This window comes from Fonsecaea monophora (assembly GCF_001642475.1).
Source record: "Fonsecaea monophora strain CBS 269.37 chromosome Unknown Scaff76, whole genome shotgun sequence".
Lineage (NCBI taxonomy): Eukaryota > Fungi > Ascomycota > Eurotiomycetes > Chaetothyriales > Herpotrichiellaceae > Fonsecaea > Fonsecaea monophora.
Genome location: NW_019174007.1, coordinates 66,595 through 90,646, shown reverse-complemented (window position 1 = coordinate 90,646; position 24,052 = coordinate 66,595). Strand labels below are relative to the sequence as shown.

The 24,052-nt window shown below is 51.7% G+C and overlaps 9 protein-coding genes across 9 annotated transcripts; 1 reads left to right on the top strand and 8 right to left on the bottom strand.

Annotated features, from left to right (window-relative positions):
• Positions 1-103: 103 nt before the first annotated feature.
• On the bottom strand, positions 104-2,389 carry AYO21_08609 (hypothetical protein; the record flags this gene model as incomplete). The annotated part of the gene is made up of 2 exons (XM_022658552.1): positions 104-2,246; positions 2,316-2,389. 2 exons carry the CDS (start codon positions 2,387-2,389, stop codon positions 104-106), a joined length of 2,217 nt encoding a protein of 738 aa, XP_022509143.1.
• A 566-nt stretch (positions 2,390-2,955) lies between these two features.
• On the bottom strand, positions 2,956-5,004 carry AYO21_08608 (hypothetical protein; the record flags this gene model as incomplete). Its single annotated transcript, XM_022658551.1, has 5 exons — positions 2,956-4,202; positions 4,251-4,365; positions 4,415-4,605; positions 4,667-4,904; positions 4,963-5,004. The coding sequence occupies 5 exons, from the start codon at positions 5,002-5,004 to the stop codon at positions 2,956-2,958; spliced, it is 1,833 nt and encodes a 610-aa protein (XP_022509142.1).
• A 725-nt stretch (positions 5,005-5,729) lies between these two features.
• AYO21_08607 (hypothetical protein) lies at positions 5,730-7,886 on the bottom strand (the record flags this gene model as incomplete). The annotated part of the gene is made up of 13 exons (XM_022658550.1): positions 5,730-5,891; positions 5,952-6,073; positions 6,162-6,249; positions 6,303-6,533; positions 6,585-6,654; positions 6,713-6,833; positions 6,892-7,013; positions 7,069-7,119; positions 7,168-7,189; positions 7,242-7,301; positions 7,348-7,607; positions 7,668-7,774; positions 7,827-7,886. 13 exons carry the CDS (start codon positions 7,884-7,886, stop codon positions 5,730-5,732), a joined length of 1,476 nt encoding a protein of 491 aa, XP_022509141.1.
• A 3,081-nt stretch (positions 7,887-10,967) lies between these two features.
• Positions 10,968-12,751, bottom strand: AYO21_08606 (hypothetical protein; the record flags this gene model as incomplete). Its single annotated transcript, XM_022658549.1, has 5 exons — positions 10,968-11,689; positions 11,746-12,006; positions 12,065-12,307; positions 12,389-12,482; positions 12,539-12,751. 5 exons carry the CDS (start codon positions 12,749-12,751, stop codon positions 10,968-10,970), a joined length of 1,533 nt encoding a protein of 510 aa, XP_022509140.1.
• A 488-nt stretch (positions 12,752-13,239) lies between these two features.
• Positions 13,240-15,246, bottom strand: AYO21_08605 (hypothetical protein; the record flags this gene model as incomplete). The annotated part of the gene is made up of 6 exons (XM_022658548.1): positions 13,240-13,496; positions 13,551-13,628; positions 13,698-14,063; positions 14,116-14,381; positions 14,436-14,876; positions 14,933-15,246. 6 exons carry the CDS (start codon positions 15,244-15,246, stop codon positions 13,240-13,242), a joined length of 1,722 nt encoding a protein of 573 aa, XP_022509139.1.
• Positions 15,247-16,131: 885 nt separating this feature from the next.
• On the bottom strand, positions 16,132-17,306 carry AYO21_08604 (hypothetical protein; the record flags this gene model as incomplete). The annotated part of the gene is made up of 2 exons (XM_022658547.1): positions 16,132-16,836; positions 16,893-17,306. The coding sequence occupies 2 exons, from the start codon at positions 17,304-17,306 to the stop codon at positions 16,132-16,134; spliced, it is 1,119 nt and encodes a 372-aa protein (XP_022509138.1).
• A 762-nt stretch (positions 17,307-18,068) lies between these two features.
• AYO21_08603 (hypothetical protein) lies at positions 18,069-19,481 on the top strand (the record flags this gene model as incomplete). The annotated part of the gene is made up of 1 exon (XM_022658546.1): positions 18,069-19,481. One exon carries the CDS (start codon positions 18,069-18,071, stop codon positions 19,479-19,481), a length of 1,413 nt encoding a protein of 470 aa, XP_022509137.1.
• A 123-nt stretch (positions 19,482-19,604) lies between these two features.
• Positions 19,605-21,408, bottom strand: AYO21_08602 (hypothetical protein; the record flags this gene model as incomplete). Its single annotated transcript, XM_022658545.1, has 2 exons — positions 19,605-21,284; positions 21,334-21,408. 2 exons carry the CDS (start codon positions 21,406-21,408, stop codon positions 19,605-19,607), a joined length of 1,755 nt encoding a protein of 584 aa, XP_022509136.1.
• Positions 21,409-22,550: 1,142 nt separating this feature from the next.
• On the bottom strand, positions 22,551-23,448 carry AYO21_08601 (hypothetical protein; the record flags this gene model as incomplete). The annotated part of the gene is made up of 2 exons (XM_022658544.1): positions 22,551-22,783; positions 22,896-23,448. The coding sequence occupies 2 exons, from the start codon at positions 23,446-23,448 to the stop codon at positions 22,551-22,553; spliced, it is 786 nt and encodes a 261-aa protein (XP_022509135.1).
• Between the last annotated feature and the right edge of the window lie 604 nt (positions 23,449-24,052).

Sequence of the window (24,052 nt, the reverse complement as noted above, 5' to 3'; positions counted from 1 at the left end):
GGGAGGAAAAATACTGCATATTCCTCCGCCGAAGCAATCCAGCCCGCCCTAACTTGATCAAATTATGCTTTTCGTGCCCTTGGAATGTACAGTTGCAAAGGGCTCATTCACCATCATGTCCGTCCCATTGCATCCACCCACCATTGGGGTTCTGACATAACTTGTCCGTTCTCCACGCTAAAGAAAGCACGATGAAATGCGCCAGCATAGCTACCAAAGCTTTCCATAGCCGCAAACGCGTCAATGAGAACTCTAGTAATGCCGTTGCGATGATGGGATAGACCACTATCGCATTCATGCCTTGCGATAGGCAAGGCTGAAGAGTGCTGAATAGTTTTACACCGAGTATGACGACACGGGTTGAAGGAGAGGTGATGGGTACGTTGAGGAAGTTGTAGACCCGATCGAGAAATAGAGATAGAGGTGGCCGGTCAACCTCTTGTGCAGGTTCAAGAAGGAGCTGTTGCCGGGTCGGCGAGTGGGCGGGAGACTTTTGTAATGGGGACGAAGGGAGAGACGACGAGGCACGTTTGGCCCGCAGGATCATGGTGCTGTTGAGCCTCAGGTTCGTCGACTCGCGTCGCGTCGACGTGGAGGCTTTATGTGCGCGTTGTTCGCGGTCTGCTTCGCTACCGCTCGTGTACCCGTGGTCGCTGAGTATTGCTTCGGATCCATTCGGCTCCTGAGATACAGATCTCGCCGACCGGAAAAAGGATCGCTTCGGTCTGGGACTCATGTCATGACCGTGTCTGCCTTGTGGCGAGTTTCCCTTCTGCGGTGTATCCAGCTTCTGGATCCGGCGGGCCGGCGTCAGTTCCTCCGGCTCCATCGAGCTCCGCCTCCGTACCACGGGGATGTCGTCGAGTCTACCTGACGAGACGACCTGGAGAACATCGTCTGCGCTGGGCCGCTCATCCGGGCTCAGGGACAGGAGTCGTTTGAGAAACGAGTAAAGCGCACGCGGCAACTCGGGACGCAATTTGCGCTGATCGTCAAATCCTCCCCAGTTGGTAATTTCTGCTCTCAATTCTTCAATGTCTTCGCGCTCTTCATGAAGGACATTTGCCGAGTTGTAGGGGAGATTTGCAAAGCAGAGGAAGTGTAAAATCATGCCTAATGAGAAGATGTCCGACTTGGAAGTAAAATTCTCAAAAGGCCCACCTGGAGAGATGCGTCGAAGCACCTCGGGCGCGCAGTAAGATATCGTCCCAGTAGCACCAGTTGATTTTCGCGTTGCATACTCGTATTGAACTTCGCCAAAGTCACTGACCAGGACTCTGGTTTCGCCACCGACGGTATGCAAGAGGCAGTTGCTCGGTTTCAGGTCCCGATGGATGAAGCCGTTGTGATGGAGATGTCTCAATCCCGAGGTAATGTCTTTGAAAAAGTTGTAAATTTCGTCAAAAGGCAACTTTTTGGGTTCATTCGCCCGCCGCGGAAGCTCGGATTCTCCCCTCGACTTGCGACGAATTCGTTCCTTTAGTTCTTGCGTCGTCGTGGATGCTTGCGCGGAGCCCAGGACGTAGTTTTGCATGTCTCCGCCGTTACAGTATTGCTGTAGAATGAACGCGCAAGGCACACTTGGGCCAAAAGTGCTGGTTTGGAAATCTTCCAACCATACGTGGCGGTAAGAGACGAGATTTTGGTGTGACAAAGTCTGCAAAAGCTGGACCTCGACAAGGACCTTCTCTAACCACGCGTGGTCATCTCCAATGGGTACGCGTTTGCACGCGAAATGGCCGAGGGTAACGCCGTCGAGGACGTGTTTGACCAAGAGTACGACCCCTCGCCCACCTCTCCCGAGCTCTCTTTCTTCGATAAAGAACTTCTCAAAGTAGTTGGGCGAAAAAGCTGTCTCGGAGATTCCATGGGACTGACTGGCAGGGATTGGCGCACTGGCGATGAACTCTGCATTTGGAGGCGGAGACACGGTGGCTGACGAAGGGTGAAGTCGAGAGCGGACTGGTTGGACGATTCGACGTCTCGGAGAGGGCGGTGCAGATGGTTCGTTGGAGCCAGGAAGGCTTCGAGCAAGCATCTCAAAGTAGCCCTCTGTGATAAAGCTGGGTTGGTCTTCCATTGTACTTGGACCGGGTTCTTGGGTGCTCGACGATCCTGGTGGTCTGTGCCAGGGTCGGCCACAGGTTGGACAGTCCGAGGAGCGTCGCTCTACATCTTGGTTTCTATGAAATGGGACAAGTTGGTTCGTTCTCGGGTCGCGGTAGACAATGGTGTCTGCGTGGCGGCTAGTCTCATCAGTTCAGTATTGCCCTTGTTGTATGTGTTTCCAATTCTCCCTGATGTGTGTCACTTACAGCACGATCTCCCGGTTGTTGTCGTAGGGGATGATGGAGAGGGTCGGAATGTGATCTACATTGCCGTCCTCCATCTTTCAAAGTCGGTCAGCAGCAATTGAGAGGAGAAGCACTAGCATCTGGAGGAAGCTCTATTGGATCTCGAGAAGCAGGCGCGACTTACGGCGGCGGTCGTTTCTGATTTGTGAGAGGAGAGCGGGTGTCGAACAGGCGATCCAGTCAGGCCGAGGACACGGCATCAAGCCGTAGGGTGACTTCTGAAGTGGCTGAAGGGGAACATGGTCCACAGATTCATGGTCAACGGCAGCCAGAAGATGCAGTCACAAATGGCGATTCGTGTTTGTTCAGTCGTGTCGTCTCTGGCACATGGTGATAAATAGAGATTCAACATTGAACGAGGGTGGCGGAAATTGGAGGTTGGACGATCACGATGGAATTTCAAAGTCAAATGACGGTGGCAACTCGAGTCCCTCGTGGCCTTGCGCGCCTTACATTATTTATCACAACCTCCCATTCCCCCCGCCGCAAAAAAAAAACAAACAATCCAGTTCTGCATGGTTGTAGGCCCTTAAGTACAAGTACACTTCATTCCCTTCATCCAACTGCACCCCACATTACGATTACGAGTGCTATAGCTTCCTCAATTCTGTCCTGGCCGTGGGAAGACCGGCACTGTGTCTACATTGTTCACGTCAAATCCCAGTAGCGTACCTTGGTTGCTATGCTGCCACCCCTGACCTGTCTGTTGATTGACAAACGCACTCTGCCGGAAGGGGTTGGTGCTTCCCGTCACGTTGGTTGTCACTGGACCTCCTGATGTTGTTGGTCGGTTCTTCGCGAAAGGGTTTGTGCCTGTTCTTTGAGGTTGCAGCGCCGGAGGTGACGAGAGGAAAGATGGGTTGGAGGGGAAAGATTGCTCGGGAGAGACAGGAGAGAAGCCCGCTTGGTCATGGACCATCCCTGCCCCATGGTCGTTGTTGGAAATCGCTCCAGTGTTGTGCTTAGCAAATGGATTGGTCGACGACCGGACAGGAACAGCAGGACTAACAGGGGAAATTTGCACACCTCCAGTGTGCATCGTGGACTGTCGAAACGGATTGGTGGATGTCGTCTGTGGTTGTAGCGATGCAGGCTGAGCTGGTGGAAAGACTTGAGACTGGAAGTTTGCGACGCCATTCTGAGGAATCGGCGATAGCTGCGAGGAAAATTGGTAAGCGCCTGCTGATTGTACCTGCTGCTGCGGTTGAGGTCCATATCCACCGAACCCCGCCCCTGTGAAATCTGTCTGCAGAGGCTGGGGTTGAGCTTGGGGTGGCGGTAGAGCCTGAGGTTGAAAAGTTGGCTGCGGCTGTAGGAAAGGATTGTAGCCCGTCTGTTGAGGCATAGGCGCTTGCTGGTATCCGTGAACTTGTGGCACTCCCTGCTGGAATTGAGGCTGTGCGTTCGTGTTGGTCTGACCCATCGTCTGCTGATTCTGCTCGATGGATTCAAAAAAGTCAATCAGATCAGGCGCAGGTCCCTTGGGCACCGATTGAGCCGGCTGTGGTCTGGCTGCAACTGAGGCCGGTGCTGCCTGTTTCGTTGCTGGTTTGTCGAATGGATTGGCTGACGGCGCGGCCGAAGCTGGCTTACCCGTCCTTTTCGCTTCTTGCTGCGCCAGATATTGTCTTCGATTCAGTTCAAAGTCCGCATCGTTGAGATATTCTTCCAGGGCACTGGTCAGAGTTGTTGGTGCGTGCTTTAGTCTCGGGACCTCCAAGCGCGTGGACGTCTCATACTGTCTGGCGACACCGAGATACTGCACCACCAGTTCGGTCTGCCTTCCGAATGTCTTGTATATTTGCAATGCCCGTTCCGCGTCAGGACGAGACATTTCGAAGTAGTGTTCTGCGTCTGAGTTAGCTATGACGGTCTCCATCCGATCGCCTTACTCACCTAGAACATTGATGGTGCCCTCGTTCATCACCTTGAACAGCTCGAGCAAGTCCAAGGTCAGAAGACGAAAGGCCGTCAATGATATCTCATTCTCCGGGTCATGAGTTCCTAGTAACTGCAAGGGTGAGTCGAGTTTGGAGTCAGAAACGGTCATTCCAACTTACGTCGCATCGAATCAAAGCCTCTATTTGATCCTGCACAACCTCAGTCTGTCTCAATAACCCTTTCTCAACGGTCAATCTGCGCATCTTTCCCGCTCCTGACTTGACAAAGTCCGTCTTCGTATCTCGAAAAGCTCGTACTCTTTCCAACAAGTATTCCGAATATCTTCGAATATTGAGACCTTGAGTTTGGACTGTTTCCCTATTAGACTTTGCGCAAAGCTTCCTAATGACATCTTGCTGCGTTCTGCATACCTTCGGTGAAGCTGCTGATTGCCAATCTCTTAGGTGATTCGGATATGTACCTCAAAGTGACCTCGGGCTGACCTTCTCTTATCATAAGATGAACCACAATTAACGCCTTGAATACAATCGTCCATGTCGAGTCTCTTAGTCGGAGTTGTAGAGTACGGAAGACTTCGGCGACACCTGATTCTCCGCCATTTGTGGCAGATAGTATCGGCTCGATATACTTGGATTTGGGCGCGGCCAACTAGCACCCCGTCAGCTCTGTTCCAGTCGATTTCGCGCGGTCTGCGCGACATCCTGACCTTTATTTTTGTGGCGCCTTTCACAATCTTCTCCATGGTCATTTTGTCGACGGTGGTGACTGGGGTTCTTTTGAGAAAGACGAACAAGGCGGCAATTGGTCAAAAACGAGGGCACGTTCCGAGCTGTCCGCTCCAGGCCGGTGAAGTCAAGAGAAGGCAAGGTGAGGTTTGAGGGACAATTATGTTAGGCAAGTCGCCATGCTTTCAGAAGAACATGGTGCACGAAATGGCAGACTAGGATCACACAGCCACAGAACGACCAGGCTTCTTGGGGTCGGACAGCGGTGACTTGTTGCTGTGATAACCGGGCGCAGTCGTACTGGGAAGGCTGGTCGAGTTGCTCTGCGACAGTAATCACTGAAACGATGCACAGGCAGGAGAATGTTTGGAGGAAGGGTGAGGCAAGAGTGGCAGAAACAGATGACAAGTCCTTGATGTATGTATCATGCCCCTATCACCATGGCGCCATTAATTTGAATCCGTGAGATGGTGTTGCAGGTTGGATATTATTATGGCGTTTACGGCGTTCAAGCCACTCGTTGATGACGGGCCGCATTTACTGGCTTGACTGTTGAACCTGCCACCTGCGGCATCGGTTCTCGCCCCGAGCTTCCCCTGCCACCTCTTGGCGGTTTTGGCACGAGGTACATCCCCGGCATACCTACCGAATCTATTGGCACCTAGAGAAGCCCTTGAGCCTACACAACTCGACAGACACGAACCCCAATATCTCAACAGTTTCACAGGTCGGCCATACACCTCCACGCTCAGTATTTCTTCCCATCAAGTCCTCCTGCTTCAAGGTGTTCGGCGACGATCTTGACGTCTTGTCCTCCACGAACGAGAGCCGAATGTTGGAGCTTAAGCTCTTGGAACTTCTTTTCGGTTTCCCAGACGAATGGTGTCTTACTGGCAAACAGGAGATCGATCTGGGTATGCGAGTCAGATGACGGTCTGGCATGATCGATGCTGTTCAAAAAGCCACATACCTCTTCCAATGTCCGGCAACTGGTCTCTGGGTAGAAACAGAATACTATGACGACAGCTAGCAGATTGAAGACGGCATGGATATAGAAACCCTGTGGGCCTAACGCTTTAAACATGACAGGTGCTGCGAGAGAGACAGAGCCACAACCCAGGCTCCAACCTGAGAGAACGTCTGTTAGAATCCATTTTGTGACCGGACGAATTCAACATACCAATGATACCGAATGCATTTCCCTTAGCTCGGATAGCAAGGGGAAAGATCTCTGACGGGTACACCCACGGCACACTGAGCCACGTTGCCTGCATGGGAATTATGAGCGGGAGTCATGAACAGAAAGGCGAACTGATATTACCGCAAATATGGCGTTGTAAATGAAGACAAATGAGCCAGCGGCGGCGCCGATGGACTGGCTGTGTTTGTCCTCTCCGACCTTGGACAGAGCACCGAGGATGAAGAACGACAGACTTTGTCCAAACCCACCAGCCATGAGGACCTTGCGACGGCCGTAACGATCGATTGTCACAAAAGCAAATGCGCAGCACACCATGGTGACTAGGTTTGCGCAGCCAGTCAGGAGGTTTGCCTAAACCAAGTTGTCAGCAGGGTATCTGTAGGGATTGCCAGTGCACCTCACTTTGTGTGCACTGAAGCCAGCAATGCGGAAAAGTGTGGGAGCATATACGACCACACTTGTGACACCGGTCCTATAGAAGATGATCCAGTCAGAACTTGCAAGACAGCTAGCCGCACCGATCCACGTACCACGCCTGCATAATTTGCAGCCACGCGGCCAAAAATGCTCTCCGTCCGAGATGAAGATCGCCACTCTTGATTCCAGTGACTAAGTGGAAATAGCTCCGAGCCGGGTATTCGGCCTCCAGTTCTAGACGCAGCGATGATTGTCAGCAACACTTCTATCTCCATGGGAGGTGTGAACTGACCGACGGCGGCGACAATCTCGTTGAATTCAGCTTCGACCTCTGCTTGGTTAATATCTCCTTGAGCGCGGAAGACTGCCAGGGTCTTTCTGCCACGTTCTTGCTTCCCATTGGCAATGTCCCAGCTGTCGACTCAGATCAGCACTGTTGGGTTTGAAAGAATAGATCTAGCCGACTGACCGTGGACTTTCTGGCATGAAGGGTATGATGAGCATCAAGGCGATCAGAAAACTGCTACATGTCAACGACCATTGTGTAGAGTGACTCAAAAATGCTCACATGGTGACGAAAGCAAGAGGAACTGAGGGGAAAAGTCAGTCGAGCCACTTGCGGACAAAATTCGTAAGGCTTACATCGCCACCGAACGTCGGTGTTTCCATGGTTTACGAAGCTCAGCCCATACTCGAGCCAGTCTATGACAATCAGCAGAGCAAATAACAAGAGATGGAGGTTTCTTACAGGAGGTCGAGATTCCGGCAAAGTTGATGAACATTTCGAAGGCCATCACCATGCCTCGCACTTCGTGAGCGACAAGTTCCGAGCCCCAGACTGGAATGACTGCGCTGATGCAGCCAGTTCCAACGCCTCCGATCAATCTGGCGCAGAGCATCCAGGGAGCATTCTGAGCTGCGCTCTGCATCGATTGACCAAAGATGCCCCAAAGACAGCCGAAGAATATGGCTTTGCGTCGTCCTACCTTATCGGACAACGCCCCGCCCCTGTTCAACAAAGCTCAACCCCTGGATCAGTCGTGATGGGAGTAAGCGGGCAGAGCTTACATCAGTGCTCCCAGGAGGGTACCGAGATAGTAGATGGAGACAAGACCACCTTGCTTTGTCGGTCTTGTGATATTCCCGGTTGCGCCATCGCCGATTTTGACCAGATCCTGCAAAATGGTCAGCGGTTTCTTTGTATGAGAGGGTCTCAGAAACACATACAATGTACGAGGGACTTATGTTAACCCCGGACATGACGCCCTGGTCATAACCCTCGAACATGATGCCTAATCCAGCAACAAGGCACACACTGAGGCCATATCAATTAACAAATTTGTCAGAATGCGAAGTGGAAAGAAATTGCACTTACGCCCATACCATATGACGTCCGTACAGAGGCATTTCTCGGTTTTTCTGGGGGTTGCGATTTCACAAAGAGTCAAGTCTCTACTTGCAGGTTGTGTTGACGATGGAGACGTGGGGTGCTGGGCCTCACTTATATCCACGTTTGCCATCGCACCGCTTTTCATCAGACTCGCCTAAATGAGGAGAGGGACGGGACAATGTTGGCAAGCCGCAGCCGACGTCGACTCTCCGACTCTCACGCGATGCTGTGTGGCAGACGGGAGTATCAAAACGGCATCCGGCAGAATTGAACGGGGCGAGCCCGGGTTTGGAGGCGATGCGATAGCCTATGCATGCTGGGGTTAGCGCAGATCATCCATGGGCCCTGGCGCTTCGGTGGGCCATGAAGTGGAAGTGTTATGGTCTCAAATAGAACTAGCAGCGTGAGTGGCCAGCTCAACAGCGGATACTTCGTTGTAGGATCATCTTTTAGTGTTGAGGTATCGGGAGAGGTACCGAGTGACTTGAGGTACGTCCACTTGTCCCCCATCCCCGGGCGTCTGTCTTCCATTCACGTGGACGATATCTTCCGACCAGGCTCGCCAGTTAGATATGGTAAGGTTCTATCTATGCCCTTACCTACTGATCTACCTACTTCGTACTTCATACCGAGTATGTACGTGGTATATGAAGTTGGATCACGCTTTCTCCGCATCCCACTTGTTTGGCTGTTGACCCCATGTTGGAGAAGAGCGGCCCGTCGGCCGGCCGGGGATTGACCGAGCACCGAGTCTTGGGCGCCGATCTCCCGCACCACACAATGGTATGTATGTATGATGTGACTGCCTGACTACCTACCAACCTTCCAACCTACGACTATGTAGTTATGTATTTGGTACGGACAGAATGTGCCTTGGTGATTTGCTACGCGATTGTAGGAGGCGACTGTTTAGGAGGTAGGTGCTGTACTGAGTTTCTTCATGCCCGCTGGTTACACCACGCCTCCCTTACCCTTCGAATCTCCAGAATGGAGCAGTAATGTACCTCGTATCCTGGCAAAAGACATGGCTTGGACAACCACGAGGTGCAAGGAAAGACGATAGCGATTGATGGTTGTCGACATGTTGAGTAATGTGAGTAATGCACAGAGAAGGGAGTACATCCTCAGTAAGTGTGGTGAGTGTCACAACACCTCCTCTCCTCCCTCTCGCCCTTCCCTTCTTTTTATACCACACCCTCTGGCACACCCACCAACCTTGGCGTCATTTCCCCCAGCAGGTAAAGCTCTCCACTATTTGAACCCAGAAAAAAGAATCACATATAAATGGAAGTCCCGAAAAAGTCTTTCACAATCGCAAAGACCCCTACTTTGGAAAGAGACTTTATTCGAGTCAACAAACCCCACAAAACAGAGAGAGAAAGAGACTTGCAGAAGTCAACAAACTAGCGCTGGGAATATTGGGTTCAAAGTAGGCGATCCTCCGGTCCTCCTCCTCCACGATTCGATCCTCCGGTCGTCGGGTTCGGAAAAAGGGAAAAGTTATCAGGGAACCCTGCCACCGGAAAAAGGCGGGGAGTTCAATAACTCCCGAAATGAAAAGGAAAAAATCTGCCACAAGGCGGGTTTCACTTACCATCCACCCCCATAGCGGAGGGGTTGGGTGGCAAAGTTTTTGTCTTTGAAAGAAGGGGAGGGGGAGAGAGAGGGAGGGAGGTAGGGAGGAGTAAGGACAGGGGGAAGGGGAAGGGCAAAGGCAAGGAAAGGGGTCGAAACAGAGAGATATCAAGAGATTTCTTTTTTGTTTCTGCCGAGTCCTCATCTTTTGTGTGTGTGTGTGGTACTGTTGTGCCCTAATCCATATGAAACATCAGTACACGAGTGAGTGAATGAATGAATGTATCCGGCGCCCTCGTCCAACTCAGAGTGACAGCTCTTGCAAGTTCAACCAACCACCCTTGGATATCTGGGGCTCTGTGTTGTGTTCTGGACAGGACAGGACAGGATAGGTCAGGCCAGGTCAGATCGAGTAGCGAGCCAACGTACTAGTTATTGCATGTATATTTGTACCTGGCTATACCATGCCAGACAGCCTTGCACACATACCAAGCTGCCACGCACCTACACAGGGGCCGGCGATCTCCTCGACTTCGACCCTCGACCCTCGCGTCCGGAGTCCAGAGCCTACAATCCAGGCGTCCAGTCACCAATCCGTCATGAACGTACCTCGTACCTTTAACCTTTTCCTCGCCTTGTCTCCCAGACGGCCAAAACTGAGGGGGGCACGGTAATGAGAGCAAATCAGAGCGGAGCAACAATATGCCGCCGCCACCATGGAACTATAGAACTATGGGCACACAACCTACGAGTACTTGGTGCGTACCACCCTCCCTATCTACCTGCCTACTACCGACCTACCACCGACCTACCCTGTAGTTGTGTCTTCTACTTGTAACGCCGCCGTAGACACATGGGGTACGCAATCCCAACCCGATCGCTTAGTTACTTAGTGCCTCTACACCGACCGGCACGGCACTTCCCAAATCAGAGATTCCGGATCTGCACTTCGCAGCATCCTCCCGGATTGCCCTTTTAAGCGGTTCCGTCTCGCTCCTCCGGGATAGATAATTACCCATTGTACTTGGGGTCCTTGAGCACACATTCGCATTATGACTTCGGCAAAGCTTTCCGTGGGTGAGGTCAGCCAGTCAGTCAGTCAGTCGGGTAATTGGGTGGTCGGGTAGCTGGGTATCTGAAGTATCTGAGTACAAAGAAGTAGAGAGGGAAAATGGACTCGGATGTTTTGAGACGGAATGTATATCTCTTCTTGCATTGTCCACTACTAGAAGACTGGGTGTGTGGCACTCAACTTGCAGCACATTTTGACAATCTTTCCCGCTGGGCTCAAGTCAGGTCAGCTCAAGTCGACCGGAGTGACTTGTCTACCACACAACCAACCACCCAGGTGCTGCTGACAGACAGCCCTTTTGTCCTTCTCCCTCGCAAACACCGCCAAAGCACTACAACGCGTACATGTACTTTGGATGATAGTCGCACAGCTCTTCAATGTCCTTGCATGCCAGCGGATCCTCGATCCCTCGCGCCTCGTATTCCTCGGCCCGTCGTGTCTTTGCCGCGTTGGCTCGCTTGCAGATCTGGTAGAGAATCAATACGCACACGACTGCGACGCCGTACAGGCCAAGCGACACGCCATGTCCGAGGATAAAGCGCGGGGGGTCACGGTACGTCTGCGTCGAGATGATGCTGTAGCTCTGCACGAAGATCTGGCTCATCCAGACACTCGTCGCACGTTTGGTGTAGCCGCCGTGGCAGGGCAGATACCACGCCACACCAATGGCCAGACCGGGGTACGCTCCCGTCGTCACGAAGCAAGCCCCGGCAACCAGGGCCACCTTGTTCGTCGTCGACAGCAAGATGATGAAGCCTGTGATGGTGGTTGAAAGGCACGCCAGGAGCACCATGGCCTTGCGCCCCAGTCGGTCGGCCAACCAGGAGCAGTTGAGGAGTCCAACCAGTCCAAATGCGTATGGAATCATCGAATACAGCTGCGTCTCCAAGGGTCCAAATCCGAATTCATTGATAAAGGTTGGAAGAAAGACGCCAAAGGCACCGATGCCGACACCCTGGCATCCAATCATGGCTGCCCCGAGATAGATCTTGGGGTCTTTGAGCGCGATGATGACTTGTCGTGAGCGAAACTTGGCGCCCGCACTGTTCTGAGCTAAATGTACAACATTAGCAGGTGGTCAGGGGACGCAATTCTCTGCGTCAACTTACAAGATTTCAACCTTGCCAGGATCAGCTGGCGCTGTCTGTGGTCACGGAACCCGGGAAAATGACCCTTGTGGGAGACAGTTTCAGGTAGGCCAGGGAGTAAAGACATGATCACGAACCCCATGCCCACTGTGATCACTCCCTCGATGATGAATAGCCATTGCCACGCCCTGATGCCCGAAGAGCCCTCCAAGTTCTTACCTACACCGTAGGAAATGACACCACTGAATGCTCCAGCAACTGGCGTGAGTGAATAGATCAATGCTGCCACGTGTCAGCATTTGCCGCAGCGTGGCCTTTTCGTGGTCTCAACTGTGCTCACCTGTCCGCAATGCAAGTTCAGAGTGCTTGTACCAGAGTGAAATAAAAATATAGGCGTTGTTGACAAACGCTTCCGCAAGACCAATGACCACGCGCAGACCCATCAAGGTGGCGTAGTGCTTGGCTTCAGCGGCAGAGGCAGCAGACACTCCAAAGATAATGACGGCGATCCCAAACACCCATCGCGGATGGAAATAACGCAGAGCCAGGCCTGCTGGCAGTTCAACGACCATATACCCCAGGACTGGAGAAACATGGCCCAAGTTAGCAAGCAACCTCAACCCATCGCGCCACCGGCTAATGTTCGTGGAGAGAGCATACTCACAGAACATCATGACAATATTGTAGTATTGCTGAGCGGTGAGCTCGAGGTCCTTTTGCATCCCGAGGATTCGCGCATTGCCGATGTTTCCGCGATCCTGCATAAAAGTATCACAATCAGACTTCCTTTCTGCAAGAGTGGATCGATGCTTACCAGGTACCCAAAGAAGAGGGCCAGGGCGAGAAGCGGCAAAATGATCAAATCTTGTTTCAGCACAAGCTTGCGTTCCTCTTTCTTCGTAAAGGACTCTATATGGAGCTGCTCATCCTGGGCCGTCTTGTCGACTCCAATCTCGGCGCCCATCTCTTCGTTATGAAAGATCTCCACGTGGGGGACGGGATTCTTTTCCGTCTGTGTGGTCGACATGTTGGGTTGTAGAGAGGCTCCCGGCAAGAGGTAGCTCAGAGAGATTCGGATGTTGGAATCTGCTCAACAATATGGCAATGAGTAGTCCATTTATTATCCTAGGCCTAGGCTCACGACAGTTGCGATCATGGAATCCCCCACAGAACGAACCCCAGAGTCCTCCGCGAACAAGGCCGACCTTCGCATGCTGAGGCTGCCGAAACCGCTGGATCTCGACCATCTTGATGAGTATCGAGGTGAGTATCATTGGTATAGAAATCCGAAAGTCCGAGTAGGCGAAAGCCGAAAATCGCAGCTGTCGGAATTTCTCCTCGCTTCCCCAGCCTGTTTCCCCAGTTTCTTGATCCACGGCCAAAGAAAATTGGGCCACCAATGAAAACCCCATGATTGGACCGTAAGCGAGGGTCATAACGGGATCTTCCCTCCTTCTCGAACTCATCCCGGACGCGTCAGACCTGGTGGCCCTCCTAATTGCGGGGATATTGGTATCAGGGAGGAAACTGCTCGGACCTGCCTGCTGCAGCGAACGGGGATGGCAAAGTATGCAAGCTGTGATATGCAGGGGCGAGATTGGGCTCCAACTCAGTCAAGTTTCCCAGGCCTCCAGACCTCGAGTCCGCATCCTGGGCATTGGTGCCTGTGAAAATTTCGTATGACGGCCACCACAAATCCATGTTACCAAAGTCCGTAGAGGTCGGAGTCGCCTGAAGTGCCATGTTCTCTTCGGACTCATCGCTCCGATTTTCTTTGTCACGTTAGCATGGTCTGGTTCGAGGAAAACAGACGTGTCTTCACTGACCTTCATCTGGGTAGGGGTCTGGGTGTCCTTGGAATTCTTGCCGCCAATACCACCAGCAATCATACAGCAAGCTCATGCCTAGGCGACTCCTGCATTTTACCCGCACTTGGCCTGCGCTCCGCCTGGTCTGCGCTTCAATCATCTTACCTGACCAGAGCTGGGACAGAATGACTGTGGCTCTCGAGTAAGCGTCGTCATGCCGGATCGAAAGTCTTTTGTGCAGGATGATAGTCTTGAAGTAAACTTCACGCCCTTTCTTGAGGTCCAGGGCTTCGCGTAAGCTCGACCTTGCAATCCTCAATATCACACAGCATGCCAGGAACATGATTCTCGAGAAGAAGGGAGGCGCATGCTCTGCAATCTTTTGTTTTTGATCCAGCTCCGCTCCAAGCTCAGCGAAAACGACCGCAATGTCATACAGTTGAAACAGCGTCTCACTGCTGAGAGCCGATTGAGGAAGGAGCATGTGGAAGCAAGAGATCTGAAGCACAGCTCCGTCCAGGAGAAATTGATCTTAGTGCTATCAGCAAGGAATGATTGAGGAGGGAGGGGGCCAGTTCCCTACCAAAAGAAGATGGACTTCTCGTCCGTAGACTCTTCAAGTCGCTGACAATGTTTTCAATCTCTGACTTTAGAGCCACAGTATATGCATCGGACACTTTAGAATTCAAAGTCTTCTCGAGAGTTATGATGCCTTCACTGTGGATAAGACACAGTCGCCTCTGGAATTCAATGCTGGGGGTCAATGTCGCAGATAGTCTTTCACTGTATTTCTCTCGCTGATACGTGTCAGGGAGTACTGGCGGAGATACGCCAAAGGCAATGTTTACCCTTGACAGGTTTAGAGCCACGTCTCGATGCAGCAGGAGAACTAGAATGGCTCACCTCTGGCAGACGATCAGGCAGTTCACCCAGAGCTTGGCCCGAAAATCCACGGAATTCTGCCCACCCGGGTTGAGTCTCCGGCGAGAGAAGTCTTGACCAATCCCCCAAACGTGAAGACCACTGTTTATGGCTAGTTGTAGAGCCGCCCCTGCCAAAGCTGGAGAGGGGTCCCGTTCCAGAGTCTCTACCGGCATCGGCCAGGTACAGAGTAGTGTGAATGACTGGATGGTGGCGATAACGTCCTTGCAGGAAAAAACCGCATCTTTGGCCAGCTCCATAACCATAGGACCGATTGCAATGATCAACGTGGGATCGCGTTCAAAACGCATACTACCAATCGCTAGAATGGTCCAGAAGAGCAAGGGAGAGTAGACATAACAATCATCCGGACGTAATGAATTCTCTAGGATCGGCACGTAGGAAAGGTAATGCTGTAAGAAACTGTCACGGGAAGTTAACGCCATCTGAAGAGAACAGCTTGGAGACTTGATACGGACATCTGGAAGCAAGCGTCGACATCCTCCCCCGACACTGATAGATCTTGCAAGACACGTGGTAGAGATGTCGTCGACGCAAGAGGCAGGGGAGGGTCTTGGGCATTTCTGTACGACAGATCTGGTTCTTCAGCTGCGATTTCCCAGGTTTGAAGCTCCTGTGCGGAGCCCTCATCACGAAACTGGGTCAAGATTGGTGATGTGTCTGGTTGCAAGCCCTCATAAGCTGGCTGGAAAGAAACACGGGGACTAGGCTGACTTGGAGCTGAATGCTTCTCTCGTCGAAGAGAGTCGATTTCCGCCAACAATTCATACATCCTCCACAGAGTTAGCGGGGAAGGATCGCAACAACGACAGCAACAAGCTCGGGAAGAATTACTTTGGTCGTCCAACCCGGCGGAAATCGTGTGAAATGATGCATTCTATATTGCGAAGGGAACACCTGGAACATGGTTTGGTGGAATTCCTGGTGGCATCGCACTTTAGCTGTAAGGAGATCCATTAGCAGGCGAGCTCCGGTGATGAGAGGGGAGTTTACCTTGTTCTGCCTGCAATAATTGCAAGCTCTGATCCTTGAGCGTTTCGCAGGCTCTGGGGTAGCCGCCTCCATCGGGTTACACTGGTCCGGCGTCGATCTGCATCACAAAAGAATGCAAACAGCAGCAGGAGGGAGGTTCAGATGTAGTCAGTCAGCTTGTAGTCAGTCAGTGGTGCGTTGAGGGTAATATAGCAGAATAGGTTGGCCAGAGGAATTGGCAGAAGTCCTTCGATCGAGTATGAAGTTCAGTTCGATTCATTTCAACGCAGCGCAGCGCAGCGGGGCGGGTAAGAGAAAATGTATGGGGGACACACGTGACATCCATTCTTCATGATATGCATGTGACTTGAACAAGTTACAAGGGCAATATAGTACTCGATACTTTATGGTTAGATACAAGACCAGCCTCGGCAGTCTAGGAACGACCTTGACTTGACAGTTTATGGTGTATATGAGCCAACTGGTTGAAGCAATCAGTCTGAAGAAATAGATACTGGATAGTGTACTCGTCACACAAGGGAAAACCACATGTTGTTGAAATCACTATCTCAGATCAAAGATACCCAGTCACATAGTTTCCACACAGTCACAGTCCTTCCCAGGGCTGAGGAGAGGATAGACTGTCGAATCCAGAACATGGCCCGCGTCGAAGGGCCGTGGTCCTCTATCGGAACCATCGTGTCTCGACGGTGCCCACCTTTTCCACCACCATGTTTTCCCCCTCCTTCTTTCCATCCCAGACCGCATTACGACCAGTGATCTTGATCCGGCCATTGCTCCATGCCTTGCTGGTTGGCGCGTTCTGCGGCTCGTGTGCCATTTGCACTCCGGCCTCTCTCAGCACGGGGCTCTCCTTGAGCAGGGTGTTGATGACCACCTCGTCGTTGGGCACGCAGAAATAGAAGACGCTGCAGCGATTGTGTCCGCGCTGGTCCTCAGGAGGCTCAACAACTCGGTGGATAGCCGCCTTGAAGTAGTCGCCAGTCCACCACTTGAAGATCTCACCGGCATTGACGATGACGGCACCTGGGACGTGCGGCACATAGGTCCACTCGGAATTATTGTCGTAATCTCGAACCTGGAGGGACGACATGGGCTGGCTGAAGAGGATGGACAAGCTTGTAAAGTCTTGATGACCACCGAGCCAGAGGCCGCCCGTCACCTTTTTTTCCTCGTCTGTATATTCGTCATAATACTCCATGTATCGGAGCCACGTCTCGTCATGGCCTTCGTAGCGATGCAGCTTCACGAAAAACTCCTCGTCTGTGATTTTCAAAGCGATGGCGAACAGGCGGAGAAGCTTGTAAAGAATCTCCTTGTGGGTGTACTCAATGAAGGACTGAATCTCAGGCTTGTAGGGCTCCATAGTCTGTAAATCGGGTTAGGTAATTCGACCCAAGACGCACTCAGTTGTATCAGACTCACAGATGGCTGCTCTCGGAGAGTCATGTCACGATAGATGTTGAAGTTCTCGACTTTGTCACGGACGTTGCCCTTGGCGATCCAGTGCCCGCGAGGCTTGAAGCCATGATAGGAACCTTCTTCCACAATAGGCGCTTTCAACCTGTTCTTTTCCTCATCCGAGGTCCTTGCCAGGATAGTGTGGCCAATATCGACTTGGCGTGAGATGTCTTCCTCATTGAGACCGTGGTTGACGAGGATAAAAAACCCTTGCGTGGTCATTGCAAGTCTCACTTCTTCCGCCAGTTCTTTGCGGGCATCGGGACCATCGTCGTAGCGACTCAGATCCACGGTGCGCAACTTGACAAAGTCTTTGACAAGCTTCGAGGGCTGGACAGGCACAAAGTGCTCAACCTCGGGCAACGACTTGGAGATCATTTTTGGATTTGGTAAATTGGGAAGTAGCAAGGTCGATTCTCAGGGTACACTCGTGAATGGCAATAGTGATGATAAGTTGCACGTTTGTATCTGTGGCGGTCTCTAAACACCTATCCAGGTATATATGCTGAACCATTTTTGCTCATTCCACCTCCACAATGTTCATCACGCATAGGTACCAGTGCTTCTCTGCCGATACATCGACCACAAGTCCTTAATTCGGACTATTCGGGATTGCCGAATTCCATTGTTAGTGGCCTCTGCGTGGAGAAGTTATAGATGTGTCTGTCATTCGCCCTGAAACATATCAGTCCCAGGATGATGCACATTTTCCACTGCCTCAATAGGAAGAGCACAGAAAATAGTGGGAAAGATGTTCTGGCCTTCCACGGCGTGAGCAAAGCTGTTAAAGCCGAATTTCGGAAATCCGCACCACGGCTCCTGTACCCATGGGTCACGTATCACAACCAAGATGTCCGAAATGCGCATTTCGGTGCACTGGTCGACGGATTCCCAAGTCAGAAAACTCCAGCGCTTTCTTTGCGCCCTCTCCACCCTCAGGGTAGAAGGGGTGAGGGATCAATCCCCATGGAGAGCAAATCAGCCTCGTTCAGAAAAAATATCGTCTATTCTTATATGCTTTGGAAGCACCAGAACAATCGCTCGACATCCCAGAAGACTTAATTTGCTCTAGCCCTGTGGCCACGATAGCAACAGCAATAACAAACCATTGTGCTCTTTCAATCGTTCTTCTTCACGAATATGGCTGACAGCACGAACGAAGCCTCCGCTGACGTCCAACAGAGTGCGTCGTCATCGGAAGAAGTGACTGTTGCTTTGGCCAGATTTGTTGCATCGTTCTCACAAGACGCTGTTACCCCAGAGATTGTAATCAAGCTCAAGGCACTGCTGCTCGATTATCTCGGAGTTTCTGCATCTGCGGGCGCCTTTGCCGAATCCAGTCCCAAGTTTTTGGCAGGAATCGCAAAGTTCTCGCAAGGTGCCACAGGCAGCTGTACCGTTTTGACCAAGGGCTCGACGTTTCCGCCTCAGCATGCAGCACTTCTGAACGGAGCTTGGTGTCATACGTATGATTTTGATGACACAACATCCGAAGCAATCCTCCATCCAGGGTGTAGCCTGATCTCCGCTGCTTTGGCCGAGGCCGAAACCCTCAACACAACTGGAGCCGACCTTCTCGTGGCTCTGGCGGTGGGTTATGAAGTTGCCTGTCGCATAGGGACCGCCCTCGGACTAGGCTCATACCGCAGAGGATTCCACAATACAGGCACGGTCGGTCTGTATGGATCAATCGCAGCCATCAGCAAGCTCCGAGGGTCTTCCCAGCAGATTGTCGAAGATGCTTTCGGTCTCGCGCTCTCCAAGGCCGCCGGATCCATGCAATTCTTGGAAAATGGCAGCTGGAACAAGCGTCTTCATCCTGGATTTGCAGCTCACGACGCGCTCCTCTGCATCAGCTTGGCCGAGGCTGGAGTTATCGGCGCCACCAAGGCGATTGAAGGCAAATACGGGCTTCTTCACAGTTACTCCGAATCGGGCAACCCTGCCAATTTGACTCGGGACCTAGGAAAGAGGTGGAGTTTCCTCACAACGGCATGTAAGCCATTCCCAGCATGCAGGATGACCCACGGGCAGCTAGAAATGGTTGGGAGAATGCGCAAGGCCTATGCAGCTCATGGATTGCCGGAGCAGGTGACAGTTTCCCTTCCTCCAGGATGTTTCCCCATTGTTGGGACTCCAGCTCCAAACAAGATCCAGCCAGATTGCATCGTCGACGCTCAATTTAGCTCGTACTATCAAGTTGCTGCTTCGTGGCTGTACGGCAATGACCTTGGCTGGGCGATATACGACAAGATTCGAGACGAGAAGGTCCGCGAACTTGCCCGCAAAGTCACTTGCAAGATTGATGAGTCATATTGCAGCCTCGAGTCTCGGCTGAAGGTGGTATTTGGGGATGGGACTATCGTCGAGGATGAAGTGATCTTTCCCCTTGCAGAGACCCAGCGTCCATTTGAATGGGACACCGGTGTTCAGCAGAAGTTCAAAGGTCTCGCAGAGCCTGTTTATGGGGCGACGAAGTCCCAACAAATATGTGACTTGGTTGGCAGGATCGATGAGGTCGCTGTGGTCGATTTGATGAAGCTGGTTGCCTAGCCGTAGGATGCTCTCTTGAATGCATCATGGAATAGACCAATAGCCAAGGTGGTTGATGAGACAATGAGTGCAAAGGCTCTCGCAGGTCGAACAGGCGACTTCGCACTCTGTATCTCCTTCATCTCACGCATTGGCACTCTGTGAGTGTTTTTGCAGGTTGAGCAATGTAGTCAGCGGCCCAGCTGGTGTGTCATACCGATCCATGTGAATTTCTACCATTCTCAATCCTGTTCCATCGGCGAGTCTCTCGTCATTCAGTGCCTGCTCGAGCTCGCCATACGTCCTAGCGGACGCAGTGAAAGCGTTCTCTGGAGCCCCAAAAAACTTGGGTGCTTCTAGGTAGCGCCACGCGGATATATCGTTGTAAGCTTCTTTCATACCATGGATGCAGCGCTCTATCGTGTATCCGTCATTATTGATCAGAAAAACCACCACGTTGAGATTGTGTCTGATGACAGTGGCGAGCTCCTGGGCTGTCATTTGAAAGCTGCCATCGCCAATAAAGAGAATGGTTCGAGCGTGCTTGAGGTCGTGGTACTTCGAAGAGGCTATTAGTTCGCGCTGAGCCAATGCCGCACCCTGACAGGCTGGCAGCATGTATCCGATGGAAAGCCAGGTGACAGGAGTGGAGAGTCTTGTGTGTCTAGGCAGGAGCATTTCCCGAACGCCATATCCCGCTGTTCCTGTTTCACCGAAGATGATATCCCCAGGCCGCAAGAAGGAGTTAATGAGACGCCAGACTTTGTCTTGCTCGATAGACGTGTTCGCAGAAATTTCTGAGAACGATAAAGGCTGAATGCGCGAGAAGGTTGGATGGGTGGTGTATTTCTTAAGTCTTTCCGAGTTCCATTTCTGTAGTACTTGGGTAAGTGCAAATGCTGGCGAAATGTCGCGATGGAGGATATCCCCAATCTTGATGCCATCCCAGGTAAAGTAGATGCAGACCGCTGATTTCGGCACACCAGTCCAATTATATGTGTTGGTCGAGCTGAGGTGTGGTCCAAAGTACAAGGCCAGATCTGCCCCGTCGATGAAAGCTCTTGTACGAGGGTCTGCGAAGCTCCCGGCATAGATACCATGGACATTTGGCAGTGTCTCATTGACAAGGCCTTTGCCGGATAGTGTCGTGAATGTAGGCCATGTCGTCAAAGACACGATTCTTTCAATATGATCCAAAATTCCCAGCGCTCTCGCTTCTCCGTCCACGAAAATGAGGGGCTGTTCTGCGCTATACATCCTGTCGAGGACTTTGTCTAATATCGCGTCGTACGCAGGACTGTAGAGTGCTCTTGGGATCTCCATCTCCTGAGTAAGCCTTGCTGCGACCACCGGGGCTGACACAATATCCAGAGGAACTTCAATGTAGACTGGTCTGGAATGTAATATGCATTGTCCCAGAATGTGATCGATTTGCTGAGGTGCAGTAAGCGGATCGATCAGATTGGTCTGTGCCACGGTAATGTGTGATTGCATCTGGGCAAAGTGTCGGTAGTCGCCATCCCCCAGAGTGTGGTGTACCATCAAACGGGATGCTTGGGTGTTTCGGGGAGGTGTGCCCACTATATGTACAACTGCTGCCCGCTCTGTAAACGCACATGCTATGGCATTGATGGCTGATAGCTCGCCGACACCAAATGTGGTAACCAAGGCTCCGACACCTTTGATACGCGCATACCCGTCCGTGGCATACCCAGCATTGAGTTCGTTGGTATTACCCACCCAGAGGAGGCCAGAAGGGACCACATAGTCCAGTAAGTGAAGATTATAGTCTCCAGGAATCTTTTCAACCTCTGTTAGCCCGTTCTGTCGAGTAGATAAAAGAAAGTGGCGTCTCGAGGGGTAAAACACTCACGCCGTGAATTGCGCCCACACCTAGTTGCTTGAGGCGTGTGAAGAGATATTCTGCAACTGTTGTAGTTTCTGACATGGTTTCGAGGGCCAATGCGAGACCTTGCGGATCTCAGGAGTAGCTGGTAGCCGGGTGTGTGGTCTGACAGCGGTTCTCAGGGTGATATTGGGGTTTGTCAGAGGCTTGCGTAGGTGTCGGTTCGAACGCTGACCACCAACTTCTTGCGCAGGAGGGGAAATAAAGAGGTCCTGACCTTACCGCCAGATCAATTGAAGCCAATATCTTTTCAGAAATGATATAACGCAGGGTAAAATATGTGGAGCACGAATTGAGTGCCACAACTACCGTTCAGTGTGATGGGATGCTGCCGTTCATACCCAACAGAGATCAATGGTCACCACGTATGACGTGCTTGAGGGGATATACACCAGTATTGCCCGCTGTAAGGATTTCCGGTCTTGAGAACGAGGTGAAGTTTACAGTATTGCTGGTGGTACAATGCCCTGCCAGTTTGCTGTCGCAGGGCGGGGGAGGAGGAGGCGAACAACAGGGTTTCGGTATCGGATTTACTATCCTCCGCCTCTATGATGTCATCAGGAGCAGCACATTTGAGGTCGGGTAGTCAATATGGCCTGTATGAGTAGCAAGACATGGCACCAGCGTTACATAGATTAAGGCAATAGAAGGTTCAGGCTACAGTGCCTCGAGGGGGAAAAGAAATGTGAGAGATATGATATGGTAAGGTGTGAGTGGCCTGATCATTGAATCAATCGCAAGTTCAAACTATTCACTCATCAATCTTGCTCATCGCATTCTCAGTTTCTCAGTATTTCGGATTGCTGTAACGTCAAGCATACGTGGCCTTTCACGGCCGAAATGTTGGAGTTTGTTCCCAAATCTCACAGCTCCTTCTGTCACCAGACCAGCACAACGATAAATGTCCGTGAAACGATCGTAAGAAGCAAGCACCTGGTACCTTCCTTGCCTTCCCTGGTCTCCCTGATATTGACCTACCCACTGAATTTTGATCCGGCTGAAATTCGAAATTGATCTCATACACGATACCGCCAGGAGCTAATGGATACAGGTGATGGTTCCCCAATTGCAAACGTCCTCGGGCGCCGACAAACCAAAGCATCACTTATACATCATTCGAATAGGATATACATGTCCATTCTGGGTGTATACCAATAGCAGCACGACATTGCCAGGGGTTCAACTCAATCCATCATGAAATCGCCACGTAACATTCTCTCGCCTAGGGCATCTGGCTTCTTCATCAGTTTGGCATTCGGTGCCTCAACAGGCCTTGGGATCTCCTTCGGCGGCTCAGGGTTGGAGATGCTTGCAGAGCGTGGACGAGGGGCGCCTTGGCCAAAAGGGTTGCCGGAAGAAAAGGACGGGGAGCGTCGGGTTCTGTCACGCAGGGCTTCAGACCAATTGAAGCCTTCTCCTGTTAGACGTCAGTGATATGCAAAGCGAACCCAATTTGATTTGTATGGTTGACAAGAAAAAGAGAATGAGAACTTTTGAAAGGTATAAAAGGGACAGGCCTCGACTCTTACCTGCAGTCTTGGCCGTCCCCGACGTATCTCGACGCGATGGAGTGGCATTTTCAGAATTCTCATTCAGTGTAAAAAGGGAGGAGGAGGGGCGCCTACCACCGCCAGAAGCACCAGGGCTCCCTCCTAGTCTAACATCTCTTAAAGCTTGTGCTCCGAAACTGACCCGTCTGGCAAAAGATGGCGAAGAGGGAGGGTGTAGGGTAGCCCGCGATGGGTCATCCTCCTCAATAACTGCAGGCTCATCCCCGAAACTGTTTTTGAAATCTGGAGAGCTTGATACGGATGAGGTGGCAACACTCGCTCGTCGTTGAAGTCCAAAGGCATTGAGAGGGGTCTGGTTGGAGGGGTTTGTAGTGAGGCCTAGAGCGGTAATTGAGGTGCCTCTTCGGTGTTTTGGTACAGTGGGAGTGGACGGAACACCCGAAGACGGCGGAGACGAGGACATGGCAGAAGGGGAGGAGCTTGACCGCGGGTTGAACATGTCAACAAACGAGGAGCGACGGCGATGTTGTGGAGGAGGGGGTGAGGGCGGAGCAGGGTTGCGGTCAGACATTGTGAGAAGCTGACTTGAATGGGATATTGTAGGCGTCCTGAAGGAGATGAAACTCAAGAAGTGAAGAATGTATTTTGTATAGGTCCGATTTCTAGCTGTGTTCTTGACAGCGTTGGGTGAAGATCGAGGACTAGAAGGTCAGGTACTGTATGTAGGACAAAGGAGTTCCCCCCCCCCAGTCACGTCATTGTAGCGTGAGCAGCCTGCGGTTGGTGGGGATTTGTGTTTCAGGCGGAACGGGAGGAGACAATGGCGGTAACGACGATCAGAATGGCTTAATAGATGGTTTTTCGTAGTTTGGGGTGTTGAGGCACAATCAGGATGGCTATGAGAGATGTGAGCAAGGTAGAGAACAAGTAGAAGTGAAGGGGGAACAGGGACGACAATTTACATAAGAGGTCAACTCGGAGGGAAGGGCCAGAATGCACAGACCCTACGAGGTACGAGATACCGATTACAGATAAACGCATCACCCACACCCACACACACACACCACTTGCAGCTGGGGAGAAGATGCTCACACTCTACTCGTAGATTTCCTAGCATGACAGCTCGCTTTCCTTTTCCTGGGCAACATTTGGGCTTCGATAAACACGTAGCCAGC